General features: G+C 46.4%; 1 protein-coding gene across 1 annotated transcript in view; it reads left to right on the top strand.

Annotated features, from left to right (window-relative positions):
• stt3b (STT3 oligosaccharyltransferase complex catalytic subunit B) overlaps positions 1–15803 on the top strand; it is a 90555-nt gene that overhangs the window by 73642 nt on the left and 1110 nt on the right. The window contains exons 10-15 of the mRNA XM_063198724.1: positions 342–553; positions 4085–4272; positions 4831–5002; positions 6857–7030; positions 10490–10603; positions 14870–15076. Of these exons, the coding sequence (XP_063054794.1) occupies positions 342–553; positions 4085–4272; positions 4831–5002; positions 6857–7030; positions 10490–10603; positions 14870–15076 (1067 nt within the window). The remainder of the gene's footprint in view (positions 1–341; positions 554–4084; positions 4273–4830; positions 5003–6856; positions 7031–10489; positions 10604–14869; positions 15077–15803) is intronic.

Consider the following 15803-nt stretch of genomic DNA (forward strand, 5'->3'; position numbering starts at 1 on the left):
TGACTTTCTCTCTCCCTCCCTCCCTCCCTCCCTCCCTCCAGTTGCCCTGTATGCCATAAGTGCGGTGTACTTCGCTGGTATGATGGTGCATCTGACTTTCTGTCTCTCCCCTTCTCCCTCCCTCTAGTGACCCTGTATGCCATCAGTGTAGTGTACTTTGCTGGTATAATGGTGCATCTGACTTTCTCTCTCCATCTCTCTCCTTCCCTCTCTCCAGTGGCCCTGTATGCCATCAGTGCGGTGTACTTCGCTGGCGTGATGGTGCGTCTCATGCTGACTCTTTCTCTCTCTCTCCCTCTCTCTCTCTCTCTCTCTCTCTCTCTCTCTCTCCCCCCCTCCAGTGGCCCTGTATGCCATCAGTGCGGTGTACTTCGCTGGCGTGATGGTGCGTCTCATGCTGACTCTGACTCCGGTGGTGTGCATGCTGTCGGCCATCGCCTTCTCCAGCGTCTTCGAGCACTACCTGGGAGACGACAGCAAGCGCGAGAGCCCGCCCGCCGACGACAGCAGCGACGAAGACGACCGCAAGAGCTCGGGAAACCTCTACGACAAGGTCCGTGTCAAGGCTAACTGTGAACACTTTAGTATATTACTACCATGTTACACACACACACACACACACACACACACACACACACACACACACACACACACACACACACACACACACACACACACACACACACACACACACACACACACACACACACACACACACACACACACACTCACACACATACACACTCAAGAACACACACACTCACACACACACATTCAAACAAAATAATGACTAGATCAGATTATCCTATCCGACTATTGTTGCAGTGCTATTATACCATCATACAACATCATGACTGCAAACCTCTATGACTAGGTCATTGGCAACCATTTTACACTATTGCAATTGCAATACATCTATTACTCTGCTTATGATTTAACATTATGACTGAGGAAGTAGGTCAGCTGGCCAGGCTATGTTTGACCTTTTAGTTGGTTGACTATAGTAGGAATGCATCGATTGATGTTGATTTAGCTCAGTGGGCCAACTTGGGCTGGCTGGGCAAACTTTTACACAATTAATACGACTATGACTACTACTACTACTACTACTACTACTACTACTACTACCAAAGATTCTCTGTTCTGCATTAAGAACGTCTCTGCTACTACTACTACTACTACTACTACTTCTGATACTGCTACTAGTACTGCTGCTGCTGCTACTACTACTACTACTGATACTACTGCTCCTGTACTGCTGCTACTACTACTACTACTACTGATACTGTACTTCTACTATTACTATTTATTTTTCCATCATACAAACTCTAACTAGCACAGTCCTGCTGTACAGTATTACTATGTAACCCAATGGTTCTCAAACTTTTCCCATCATTCCCCCCTTCTGAGGGTCTGGATGCTTCTGAGCCCCACTGAAGCAGCAGCAGTACTCGCGCAGACTGATTTTACAATCTCTACGCTGTGCTGAATCAAAGGAAAATTGACTGGTGGGATAAAACAAGTGCACATGCAGATGTGTGTACATTTCCTACATGAGAATGAATAATATAATGTTTATAATTATGTATATGACGCTTAAAACGTATTGGCTTATTGGCGAGACAGGAAATGATTTCCGTGGGGGGAAAAAAAATAAAATAATCAGATGTCACAAGCCCCCCTGTGATGCCTCCGCGTCCCCCCTTGGGGGGCTTAAGCCCCACTTTGAGAAAGACTGATGTAACCAAACAAATGTAGAGCCACCCATCATTTGAGTGCCCTCCCCCAGAGCTAAGCAGCACAGCAGGCCTCCTCCTCTACTAGGAGGTGGAGCAGGCACTTGAGGAGCTCATTAACCTGGCCTTGACACTAATGCACGCTGTTGGAGCTGAGCCCCAGGTGTCTTTAGCTCCTATACTACACGGTGACGACGTGACAAGACTAAATGCACTTAGATGGATGGGGCCCCCTTTGTTAGGTAGACCTGTAAGTAGCTGGGAAACGCAGAGACGACAAACTCCAGAGAGCGAAAGAGCAGGGGAGAGAGGGCAAGAGGAGGAGGAGGGGAGGTGGGTGTTAGAGAGAGAGAGAGAGAGAGAACGAGAACAAAGAAGCACCTTGTTTACGTTGTGGGGCTTTTTTAGCTGCTGTTTTCCATGCCACTAAGTCAATAGTACTGACTCACCCGGTCCCGGACCTGCGGCCTTAAACCATTGCTACCACACACACACACACACACACACACACACACACACACACACACACACACACACACACACACACACACACACACACACACACACACACACACACACACACACACACACTACCGCACACACACACACACACACACACTACCGCACACACACACAGGGTTTGTTTTGTTGCTTTGTCCTTTGAATGTGCTTATGGCTGCAAGCTACTGTCAGGTGACTTTACATCCTTTTTTCATATCTACTTATACGTGCGTGTGTGTCAGTGTGTACTACTTTTTTACTTTTTTTTTTTCTGTGTGTGTGTGTGCGCGCGTCAGTTTGTGCGTGTGACTGTGTGTGTGTACCAGGGCTTGACACTGGCACCTGCCAACCGGCCAAATGCTGGTAAAACTTGGCTGTGGCTGGTAACAATTTCAGCGTCACTAACCAATTTGGCAGGTAGCTTATTCTATGGTATGACATATCAGAATAGTGTATCAAGAACAAGGTCAGTTACCGGTACTCACTTTCTATTTGTTTCATTTTGTTTGTTTTATTCCTATGTAGAAACACTTGCAATCATATTCTTACTTAAAGCACCCCATCTTCTGAGGTTAGATGTACAGCATCATGATTTAAAAAAAAAAAATGTGGCTAGTAGAATAGCTGGATGGCTAGTGACTCGGGAAAACCACTAGCCACAGTGGCCGGCAAGCGAAAAAGTTAATGTCAAGCCCTGGTGTGTACACATGCACATGTGCACTGTAGACTGGTGAGCAGCTACGACTACTGATGTATGAGCAAGAGAAAGTGAAAGAAGGCAGTGTTTCCCACAGAAATTTTGGAAACTATGGGGGCAGTCGGGGTTTTTTTTGGCCGGGGGGCGGGGGGGGGGGGGGGGGGGGGGGGGGGGGGGGGGGGGGGGGGGGGGGGGGGGGGGGGGGGGGGGGGGGGGGGGGGGGGGCAGTGGGGGGGGGGGGAGGGGGGGGGGGGCGCAAGGCAATTATTTGGGTGGGGGGGCAAAACAATGAGTACAGTATGGCGCATGGCTAAACTATAGGTGCATGCGTCTATGTGACATTTTGTGTGAAAAACAAATACATAATAGCCAGGCAGGAGTATATGATTTATGTAAGACATTAAGATAAAACTAATAGGAGCAGAGATAAGAGGTAGGGGGCTATGTTCTTACACAACGCTAAAACAAAAGGGTCTAAGAGGGTAGGGTAGGCTATGCCTTTTCCACCTCAAACACCATTTAAAGGGGCTGCTCACATGAGTACTGTTTTTTCACATTCCCTGTCTCCTTTGCCTTGTCAATGAAATTATTCCCATACACATTATGGACTTGCATTCCAATGTCTTTGCCATTTATCCTTACTACAAACTGTCCACTAACTCTACACTCAATGGTAAATACATTCATTACACTCTTACACATACACAAAATGCACCGATGTTTTGATATGAAACTGTTGCCCAACTGTACGCTTGATAAAAAAGACTCCCAAACCCAACCTACAACAACTTGACAAGGCTTTTGATCCCTCTCTCTTTCAAGCACTTGTAGTTTTCTCTATAGGATGTATTTACTACAGGAGGAAAATGCGAAGGAAATCGTAATTGAAATCGCTTTTAACAAACACGGAAATCGTAAAAAAAAAAAAAAAAAAAAGTTTAAAAAAAAGTTTAAAAAAAAAAAACGGAAAATTTATTTTTTATTTTATTTTTTTAAACATTTTCGGAAACTATGACGGCCAATTTGAAACTATGGCGGGCCGCCATAGTTTCCTCAATGTATGGGAAACACTGAAGAAGGTCTGGGTCCCACTACCAAGAATGCTTTGCTAACTGTGTGTGTCTGTGTTTGTGTCTGTGTTTCCCTGCAGGCTGGTAAGGTGCGTAAGCATGTATCGGAGCAGGAGAAGGCGGAAGAGGGTCTAGGTCCCAACATCAAGAGTATTGTCACCATGCTGATGCTGATGCTGCTGATGATGTTTGCTGTCCACTGCACCTGGGTCACCAGCAACGCATACTCCAGCCCCAGTGTGGTACTGGCATCATACAACCATGATGGGTGAGGATAAATAAACAAACAAGCACACGCACACGCGCGCACACTCGCACAAGCTCACACACACACACACACACACACACACACACACACACACACACACACACACACACACACACACACACACACACACACACACACACACACACACACACACACACACTGCACCTGGGTCACTAGTCCCCAGAGTACTGCTGGCATCATATAATCACAATGGGTGAGCGCACGCGCGCACGCACGCGCACACACACACACACACACACACACACACACACACACACACACACACACACACACACACACACACACACACTCTGCACCTGGGTCACCGGCAATACCTACTAAAACCTTACTGTAGTGCAATGATGGGAAAGTCACACCACACATACATTAGGCTCACACACGCAGGCACGCGCCTGCTCAAGAGATGGCATTGTGCTTCAGGCAATCACAACTGATGTGATCACTCAAACACAGGTAGTCGGATATTTGAGTGTGGGTGGTGCATGTTGAGAATCTTGCTTTTTGTTGACTAAATGTTCCTCTTTCTTTTCTGAGCAGATCACGGAACATTCTGGATGACTTCAGGGAGGCGTACTATTGGCTGCGTCAGAACACGGATGAGCACGCGCGCGTCATGTCTTGGTGGGACTACGGCTACCAGATAGCGGGGATGGCCAATCGAACTACGCTAGTGGACAACAACACTTGGAACAACAGTCATATAGCACTGGTACGCAGACACACACACACACACACACGCGCACACGCGCACACACACACACACACACACACACACACACACACACACACACACACACACACACACAGCTCTTGAAGGGTGTTTTGTCTAAATGAGGTCATATTGCACTGGTGACACACACACACACACACACACACACACACACACACACACACACACACACACACACACACACACACACACACACACACACACTCTTACTCAGCTCTTGACTAGCGTTCTGGACGATGGTGGTGCGGATGATATAGGAGCCTGTTTTGCAACCAGGGCTTTAGGTTCGAGCTCCGTTCTGCCTGAACCCATCGATGTGTTCTTGAACAAGATACTTAATCCCGAAATTGTCCCTGGTGAAAGGGTGGTATCCTGCATGGAAGCCACGGCCACCAGTGTGTGGAGTGGGTGAATGTGAGGCATACCATGTTAAGCGCTTTGGGTGCTTGAAGGAGTGGAAAAAAGCTATAAATGCAGTCCATTTACCATTTAACCCCAACACCCTGTTCCAGGAACAGCTTTTATCACTGCTCGGCAGGTATGGACATGACACCGGCACTTACTGTCCTAAAAGACTACTAATTACAAAGGCAGCGACAGCGTGGAGAGCTGGGGTGGATATTGCCTGTACACCACCACCTTGTGGCTTGTGACGTGAATCTCTTCCTGATTGTCATTAGGAAAGGATACGAAAGCAGTAATAGTATCGTTCCTACAATATCCACCATATTACCAAAATGACATGTATTCGCTGGTGCGCATGTTGGAAGAGGAAGAGGTACGGTCCAAACTGTTCCTACAACGTGGGGAGCATGTAATCTGATGAGGAATGGCTGCAAAAGGTGGATCAATAATATCATATTGAACCCTGTATTTTTGCAATGGGATGGCAATTAAGTTGTAATGTGAGTCAAGGCCGGTTAACGAATACTAGGGTAATATATGCCGGTTTTCTGGTAGGTCTACAGCTCGACATGGCCTGACTCGGCCGCCAATTTTTGCCTTTCGAATAGGCATGACACGGCTCAATCATAAAGCAAAAAGTGGCAGCTGAGTCACGCTGTGTCGGTGTAGTCCTACCAGAAAACCGGCAGTGGAAAAGAGGCACTAGTGTACTTCTAACTTGACTGAACAGTGCAACAACTTTTTGGCTTTAAAGTTTTCATTTTCACATCGGTACTGTGCTTTGCTTTTGTAGGACTTAACGATGCCTAGGACCTCAGATGAACATTTTAGTTTTTTCTCGACGTCAGCTTGCCTCAGCTACTAATATCTTTGGTTTCCAATCAGACATGAAGGCCTTGAAGGCTGGCCCAGTCGTTTTGATATTCACACAAAGTGTTCACCCACTGCGAAGCAAAAAGTATGCCCATTGGAGGCCATCCAGAAAAATGAATGCACATAAAAACATCACAACAGCATGCTTGACTGGGCAGTTTGGAATCTTCAAAGACAGTCCCTCCCCCCTTAAAAAAATAAATAAATCTGTTGTCATTGCTACTGCCCTTCGCGCTCCGCCTTGCCACAACCATTTTCTTTTAGTTTCCAATCAAGACGTGATTGCTTGAAGGCTGGCACGGACGTTTTTGAAATTCACACAAAAAGCATTCCCACTGTGAAGAAAATGTGTTCCTATTCAGAGCAGCCTGACTTTTTGCATTAAGTGAAATAAAGTCTGTTCCAGTAGGATAAACGGCATATGTTCTAGCTCTAGTAATGTTATGCATTCACTGCCAGAGATGTGTGGCAGTAGAGCCACCTGGTGGTCATAAAGTGACGTGCGGTGTTATTGAGTGCGTGTTATTGAGTGCTGTGCTGTGCTTTGCTGTGCAGGTGGGTAAGGCCATGTCTTCTAATGAGAGCGCGGCCTATGAGATCATGAAGTCTCTGGATGTAGACTACGTTCTCATCATCTTCGGTGGCGTGATTGGCTACTCGGGCGATGACATCAACAAGTTCTTGTGGATGGTGCGCATCGCCGAGGGAGAGCACCCCAAGGACATCCGGGTAAGTGGCGGCTCTCCTCTTCACTCCTCTCCTTTCTCCTCATGTCTCCTCCCCTCTCCTCTCTTCTCTCCTCATGTCTCCTCTTCACTCCTCTCCTCTCCTCTCTCCTCATGTCTCCTACGGCTCTCCTCTTCTCTCCTCTCCTCTCCTCTCTCCTCTCCTCTCTCCTCATGTCTCCTCTTGTCTCCCTCTTCCCTCTCCTTTTCTCTCCTCCTCTCCCCTCATCTCCTCCCTTCTCCTCTCCTCTCCTCTCCCCTCCTCCTTCTCCTCCCTTCCTCTCTTCTCATCTATCCTCATCTCCTCTCCTCTCCTCTCCTCTCCTCCTCTCCTCTACCCTTCTCTCCTCTTTTCCTCTCCTCTCCTCTTTTCCTCTCCTCTCCTCTCTTCTCTTCTCTTCTCTTCTCTTCTCTTCTCTTCTCTTCTCCTCTCCTCTCCTCTCCTCTCCTCTCCTCTCCTCTCCTCTCCTCTACTCTACTCTTGTCTTATTGTCCACTTGAGGGTACACTAAGAGGACGTCTGTCTGTCTGGATGCTGCAGTGATAATGACCTTCTTATATTAAATTGATTGGCTGACAGTTTTAATGCAGTTGATTTTACATCCTATTTCATCAAGCTAACTCATCTAATGGAGATGAGTCAGAGAGAGTATTTCTCAATGTCAGCTAAGGATCACTGAATAGACATTGTTTTGGAAGAATGGAACATTCTATTTTTAATTATTCTTTAGTTCTTCAGTTTCGATATTTACATTTTTGAAAGAGCATGACGACACGTCAGCTGTGGGTGTTGAATGGGGTGTACTCATAGCCATAAATGCTTTGAGTGTCGCCATATAAAAACAGAATAAAGCCCTAAATGACCGTAAAAGTTTTATTTAGTCGCTGCTTTTTCTGTTGCACAGTTCCACAGAGCCATCAAATTACCCTGGCCCTTGTGGCTTTTGTCAGCATCTGAAGCACCAGCACTTGATCATTAAGATGACGTTCTGATATAATGGGAAGGTAGCCTGATTGTCATCGACTTTCAAATCTCTTCGAGACTGGGTCTGACCAAGAGCACAACAATTCACGTTTCCCAAACGGCATGGTTGACACCTCCCTATGTTTGCTACTGGTTGTCTGGTTTCCAGGAGTTCCCGACTTTTCTGCAGATCAGAAACGAGATTTACATTGATCTTGGCCTGACTAGAAGCAATGCCGTAGGTGTTGTGTCACTTGGAAGGCGTGGCCTGGCTAGTGAAAAGGAACAATTTCGTTAAAAGTACAATCCAATAATAGTGGTCAGATCACATTATCTTTCAACAGCTTATTATCTCGCCCCGAGAAACGATGGCCATTGCATGCAGGGTTGCCATTACAGCTCTGCTCTTGTAGCTGGTCCCTGCTGCTCTCACAGCATAAAGCATTCAGCATTAAACAGCATGCACAGTACTAAAGCACCTGTAGATGCACAGATGTAGATGAGCAGACCAGGGTGTTTCTATTGTTTGTAGTAGCAGATGGTGACAGGGTTGTCACCCAGCAGGTTTATGAAGAGAGCAATTGAAGAGTTCAGATGCAAAACCCCCTAAGTGCCTTTTCAGAAAATAATCTTAATTCATTTTTATTTAATACAAAGTTATCAAAATTGCATATTTTTTTATTTTATTTATGTAATATAACTATTTATATGTATTATCAAGTACATGAATGTAAACCAAACCAACAACGGGGTTCTCTAAAAATATAGAAGTGCAGGTCTTCAGAAATGGAGTTAGGGGGTTTTGCATCTGAACTCTTCAATTACAGGACAGCAGGCACATTGGCAGCATCAGCAGCGGTGCACCAACGACCTCTTCAGGCTGAGATTTAAAGCAGAACACTAGTCTACTGGTAACCTTTTACATAGAGTGAACAACACGGTCCTCGTACCGTTTCATCAGGCTTGCTCGGTCTGGTTTGCAAGCCAGTCTCGCACTGCAACTGGTTTGATTTACATACTTCAGTTGTCTCCGCTCCTTCACATATCTTTAATGTGTCTCCAAAGTCTGTCTTACCCTGGCTAGTATTGTTGTTGGGTGACTGTCTTTTTAGACACTTGATGTAGCACAAATTAAATGAACATAAGGAGTGCAGTGCATCTCATCTCTTCAGGGAGTTGGTATTTTGTCCTGTTAAAGGTGCACTGTGTAGGATGGTGGCAAGAGTACAGGTATCGCAACTTTGCTGCTCATTGAAACTGTGGTGCCTATTGCCAAATTTGATATTTCCATGAATATTTACTAAATAATAAACGGATATTTACTAGTATGAGTAAAGTATAGTAAGTTTTGCTGCTAAAAATGTCTATTTCTGGAAATTCAAAATGGCGGACATGGAGAAGATCCACCTTTTCATGTATGAAAAGTGTGCTTTTCCCAGTGATAATGAATATCTAGAATTTGAAGGTGGTGGTGAGTAATGTACAAGTGAAAAAGGTAACATTTGTGAATGGACAGCATGAATTCTGGAAAGAACGTACTAAGAATATTACACAGTGCACCTTTAAGACTTCTCTAGCAAGAAGAAAGCTGCAGTATCCACAGTCTGCACTAACCACATTGTCTGACTGTGGAGCTGCCCTACAAAGCAAGAATGCAGTAACTGCATTGTTGCTGCATTGTTGCTGCAAATGAGTAATTCAACTTTAATGACAAATATATGACAATATAATTAAATACAATGATTTATCTGCAAAAAAATGTGGTAATATAAGGTAATAAAAAAGCCACATGTCAATAATCTACCTAAAACTACTGGAGAACATGATCATTTTACTGTTAAGTCATTTCACTCAGATCAGAGCTCTACATAGTTACCACGTTCTTGCTTTGTAGGGCAGTTGTGCCCTTGTGACGATCACATGACTCACAGCCACTTGTCTCCCCCATCAGGAGACAAAGCCCCAAAGTCTCCACTTTACACAGGGCCTATTTAAATGGAGAGAGGCTTTTAAGCTGTCGCTGCCACTGCCACTGCTGCTACTGCTGCCAAGGTTAAATTGCTGAAAATGGAGGATTCGTTTTGCTCAAGTGTTAATTACAAGCTGAAATTGTTAGTCGACTTTTAAGTGTTCCTGTGCATAGCTATATTTTCTCTCCAGTGTGACCTTTCAGAAGCAGAGTGATGTTCTGTGTATTATCGAGTGTAAACCGAGTTTTAATGTCTCTGCTGTTGGATGGATTAGAAAGCGTTTTGTAAAGACTAATGGCTTAAGAAATGCCAATTTCCCCGACTGTGGCTCAAACATTGACTGTTTGGGTTCGATTCCGGCTCAAGGTTATTCCTCCATCCTCCCCGGTCTCTGTCTCCCGTTACTTTCCAGTCTCCTCTTACGCTTTCCTATCAAATAATGGCAAGAAAAGTAGAAAAAAAACATAAATGCAAAGCCTTTGTTTCCATAAGTGTGACTCCTAGTGTGTTCTTCTCTGGTCTCCTGCAGGAGAGTGACTACTTCACGCCGCAGGGAGAGTTCCGTGTAGACAAGGCCGGCTCCCCCACGCTGCTCAACTGCCTCATGTACAAGATGTCCTACTACCGCTTTGGAGAGATGCAGGTAGGCACGCCACACCGTACCACACCACACATCACACTTTACTGTACTGTACTGCACCGCACCGCACCGCACCACACCACACCACACCACACCACACCACACCACACCACACCACACCACACCACACTACACCACTGCCTCATGTACAAGATGTCCTACTACCGCTTTGGAGAGATGCAGGTAGGCACGCCACACCGCACCACACCACACATCACACTTTACTGTACTGTACTGCACCGCACCACACCACACCACACCACACCACTACTTCATGTACAAGATGTCCTACTACCGTTTTGGAGAGATGCAGGTAGGCACGCCACACTGTACCACACCACACCACACACCGCACCGCACCACACCACACATTACACTTTACTGTACTGTACAACACCACACCACACCACACCACACCACACCACTGCCTCATGTACAAGATGTCCTACTACCGCTTTGGAGAGATGCAGGTAGGCACGCCACACCGTACCACACCACACATCACACTTTACTGTACTGTACTGCACCGCACCGCACCGCACCGCACCGCACCACACCACACCACACCACACCACACTACACCACTGCCTCATGTACAAGATGTCCTACTACCGCTTTGGAGAGATGCAGGTAGGCACGCCACACCGCACCACACCACACATCACACTTTACTGTACTGTACTGCACCGCACCACACCACACCACACCACACCACACCACACCACACCACACCACTACTTCATGTACAAGATGTCCTACTACCGTTTTGGAGAGATGCAGGTAGGCACGCCACACTGTACCACACCACACCACACCACACACCGCACCACACCACACATTACACTTTACTGTACTGTACAACACCACACCACACCACACCACACCAGTAACGTGCGCTGGGATTTATGGCTGGTGAGGCAACTTTTTCAATATCAGATTTTCAAATAAATAATTGCCAAATAGGCCTACCGACAAGTTCCATATGTCATAGCAGCTTTCTTAACATAAGGTAGGCCTACATATTTTGACATAAGCTTACTGCATTTCCGCAGAGAAAATGCTATTAGTTCTCTCTCTCTCTCTCTCTCTCTCACACACACACACACACACACACACACACACACACACACACACACATACACACACACACACACACACACACACACACACACACACACACACAGGATTCAAACAGTGGTCTCACATATACCACACAGCACCAATGTGGACAGCAGAGCAGAGGAGAGGAGAGTAGTGGAGAGGAGAGGAGAGGAGAGGAGAGGAGAGGAGAGGAGAGGAGAGGAGAGAAGGGGAGGGGAGAGGAGAGGAGGAGAGAAGAGGAGAGAGGAGATGAGAGAGGAGGAGAGGGGAGGAGAAGAGAGAGGAGAAGAGATGAGAGGAGAAAGGAGGAGGAGTGGAGAGGAGGAGGAGAGGAGCTCAAGGAGAGGAGAGGAGAGGGAGAGGAGAAGAGAGAAGAGGAGAGGAGATGGGAAAAGAGAGGAGAGGGGGAGAGGAGAGGGGGAGAGGAAAGGAGAGGAGAGGAAAGGAGAGGAGAGGAGAGGAGAGGAGAGGAGAGGAGAAAAGGAGGGGAGAAGAGGAGGGTAGGTGAGGGGAGAGTAGTGGAGAGTGTAAGCTCCTTCACAGCCCACTGCTCTCTCTCACACACACACACACACAGGATTCAAACAGTGATCTCACATAAACCACACAGCAGCAGCAATGTAGACTGAGCATCACGGCGGATGCTCAAGACACACAGGATTCAAAACATGGTGTCATATAGACCACTGAGCACCACGGCGAACAAACCGGTGTGATAGCTTTCGTGATACGAACTGGATTCTCGTGCAAATGTAGGCCTACATCTACTTGTACGAGGCTACGGCAAGCGATGTGGGACAAAGGTGTGGCAGGAAGCGAATGTCAACGTAAACAGATATTACACACGCTTCGATATGGTCACCAAATATTTTGGGACTGTCATTTCTGTTATGCCTACACCTTGGAATTAAATCAGAGTCTTGTAGTTACACGGGTATATTTGATTTACCTCAACGGTACCCTGTACTCAACTTTACAAACAGTTACCGGGCACATGAGAATCCGGTGCCCATCACAAAAGCTACTTTCCTGGTGAACCAGTAGCCTGTTTGTGTAGCCCAGCCCCCGCCCTGGGCGTCAACACATAGCTTCTGGTTCACCAGGAAAAAAAGCTACCACACTGGACAAGAATCACGGCGGATTCTCTCCCTCCCCACGGGTCTCACAAACACAGGCTTCACACACATAGGAAATTGGTCCTACCTGAACTCGTGCATCAGGTCCATGCGCCGCTCTTTTCCTTCACTTGGCGTTGTGCATGCTAACGTTACTTTAGCGGTGCTGTTCATCCAAAGCCCCAAACGTCGCCCCAAACGTCCAAAGCAATTTGGCATTGAATATGAGTAGCCGCGAGGATTTGTGTTTCGTGAGGCTCCTTAGTCCTTAGTAAATTGTTAAGTCGTAAAATCCCATGCGAATGGTCTTCCACACATTCTCGCCGGTTGCAAACAAGACACAGGGGAAACAACAATATTTTCTGCAGTGTTGTACCACTCACTTTGAAATGATCGGGTAGTTACTCTGACCGGTCACCTGAGTAGAAAACCCTTCAGCTCTGTCGGTCCTCCATTCTTTATCACATATTTTCCCATTGGAAATCCAACTTTGAGAATGCTCTTAGTTTCGTTATGAAATCCACTTGTAGCAGTCAACGTGAACAAGCTAGCCAACAACACCGACTGACTGTATTGTGAACTTCAGATTCGCTATGACGTAACTGTCCAGCAAGACTCAACACCAGAAGGAGTCTGCGGCCAGGCTACTGCTCGCCTCACCATTGTATATTTCAGTGGGCGTTATGCCAAAGCGTCCAGAGTAAAGAAATGATAATCACACGTAGAAAATATTTTAAAAAATATCAGGAAATGAGGGCACACCATACATACTTCTATTAAGTGTATAAAAACGTTTAATACAATATTACCAGGTTGCATTCACAGAACGAGCAACATGGCGCATGCGCGCAACTTTGTTAACGAGGGATTGCGCAATCTGGGGTGAGGCCAGTTCAGAGTTGCCCCAAATTCAGCGTATTCGGAGCAATTTGACATGAAATGGGCAAATATTACGATTTTGGCCACGGAAATGATTGAAAATGAGTGATTAAATACTGCTCAAATGGTAGTTATGGTGCAGATGCTCGAAAACAATAGCTGTTATTGTTACTATTATTCACATTAACTGCATCTCATCATTCTCATCTGGAACTGGTGAGGCCGTGCCTCCCCTGCCGTATTGGAGTGCACGTGCCTGCACCACACCACACCACACCACACCACACCACTGCCTCATGTACAAGATGTCCTACTACCGCTTTGGAGAGATGCAGGTAGGCACGCCACACCGTACCACACCACACCACACTACACACCGCACCACACCACACATTACACTTTAACCACACCACCGCTTCATGTACAAGATGTCCTACTACCTAGAGATAGAGGTAGAGGATGTCATCACTCGATTCAGTCTTTCCAGGATTCAGGATGATGTTCACTGCCAACAGTGTACCATCCTATCGATAGATGGGAGTATATCCTACAAAGAATGCTTAAAGCCCCCATTACTTGTTTGAACATTTATTTACTAGATCTATTTATGAGGTCAAATAAATGACTTCATATTGTCCAGTATGTGTATGCACATATTAATGTAAGCAGTCTGTGATATAGTGGGGTCAGTAACAGTCTTGACCACTTGTGCAAAATCCTGAAGTCTTGAATCCTTGTGTGCCAAGTTGTGTCCTATGAAAAACTGTCTGAAATGGAAGTACAACTGTGGACAGTAAAAAACTAAAACTAAATTTAACTTTGGCGTTGCTACAACTTACAATGAGATAACGACACTGCAAATCTTGGCCAAGAAGACAATTTGAGTCCATATTTTTTGTCCTAGTACACTGAATAAATCCACACCCTCCTCCTCCTCTTCTACCTTGTCTTCCTCCTCGTCTTACTCTTCCTCTTGCTCCCCCTCCTCCTCCTCCTCCTCCTCCTCCACCTCCACCCCATCTCCTTCTCTTCCTCCTCCACACGCTCGTCCTTTCTACTCGTCCTCTCACCCCTCCTCCTCTCTCCTCCTCTCTCTTGGTCGCTCTCCTCCTCTTCCACCACATTCTCTTCCACCTCCTCTTCCTGCTCCTCCTCCTCTTCTTCTCTCCTACAGCTGGACTTCCGTACGCCACCGGGTTTCGACCGTACGCGAAACGCTGAGATCGGCAACAAGGACATCCGGCTGAAGCACCTGGAGGAGGCGTTCACGTCAGAGCACTGGCTGGTGCGCATCTACCGCGTCAAGAAGCCCGAAAATCGCCAGGGCCTGGACCACAAGCCCCGCAACACCAGCCAGAAACACAAGTACATCTCCAAAAAGGTCAGAAACACAAGTCAGCCTGCCATCATGTCAATCATGTTTTTGCGTATGTACGTATCTCACATTAGTGCATTCTGCTTGGTGGTGCGACGCCTTTTGAAGTTAAGGCGTGCTCCTCAAACAAAACGGTAAAGGACTTCACGCACTAATGTCACGTGACGGAGTTTGTACAGTTTTCTTGACGTGTCTGCGATTTTTGTTTTGCCACTGCAAATTTCTGTTGCTGAAGGCGAAAATTCTCCGCTGTGCCCTGACCAAAGCCATCCCTAACCCCAACCTATCAGTAAAGCAAATTTTTCTGCTGCTTTCCTTTTGCCAGTAACAGCGAAACAAGCAAGGTAAATGGCGGAATTGTTGCAAAATTTTGCCCTGACCAAAACCATCCCTAAACCTAACCTGTCGCAGGCCGTTGTGGAGCACATCTTAACTTGCAAAGGCGTAGTGCACACACGCGTGATAATCTGTTCAAATCATCGTGTCATCTTTCTTAATGCTCTGTCATGATGCCATGTTGCACATGTACACCTCCAACAGGGTCAGTAAGCCAGACACACAAGTACCCCTCCAAAAAGGTCAGAAGGCCAGGCCTGTCCTTTACACCACTATGTGCATTTGTCCATTCTGGAGTGTTTCTTGACAGTGCTGTTGCTTGCAATGCAATTTCGCATTGCCAAGATACTAAGTTGCTAACTAGTTAGCAACGATACTTTCGAGAAACTGTCTTGTC

This window comes from Engraulis encrasicolus, chromosome 5 (genome assembly GCF_034702125.1).
Source record: "Engraulis encrasicolus isolate BLACKSEA-1 chromosome 5, IST_EnEncr_1.0, whole genome shotgun sequence".
NCBI lineage: Eukaryota > Metazoa > Chordata > Actinopteri > Clupeiformes > Engraulidae > Engraulis > Engraulis encrasicolus.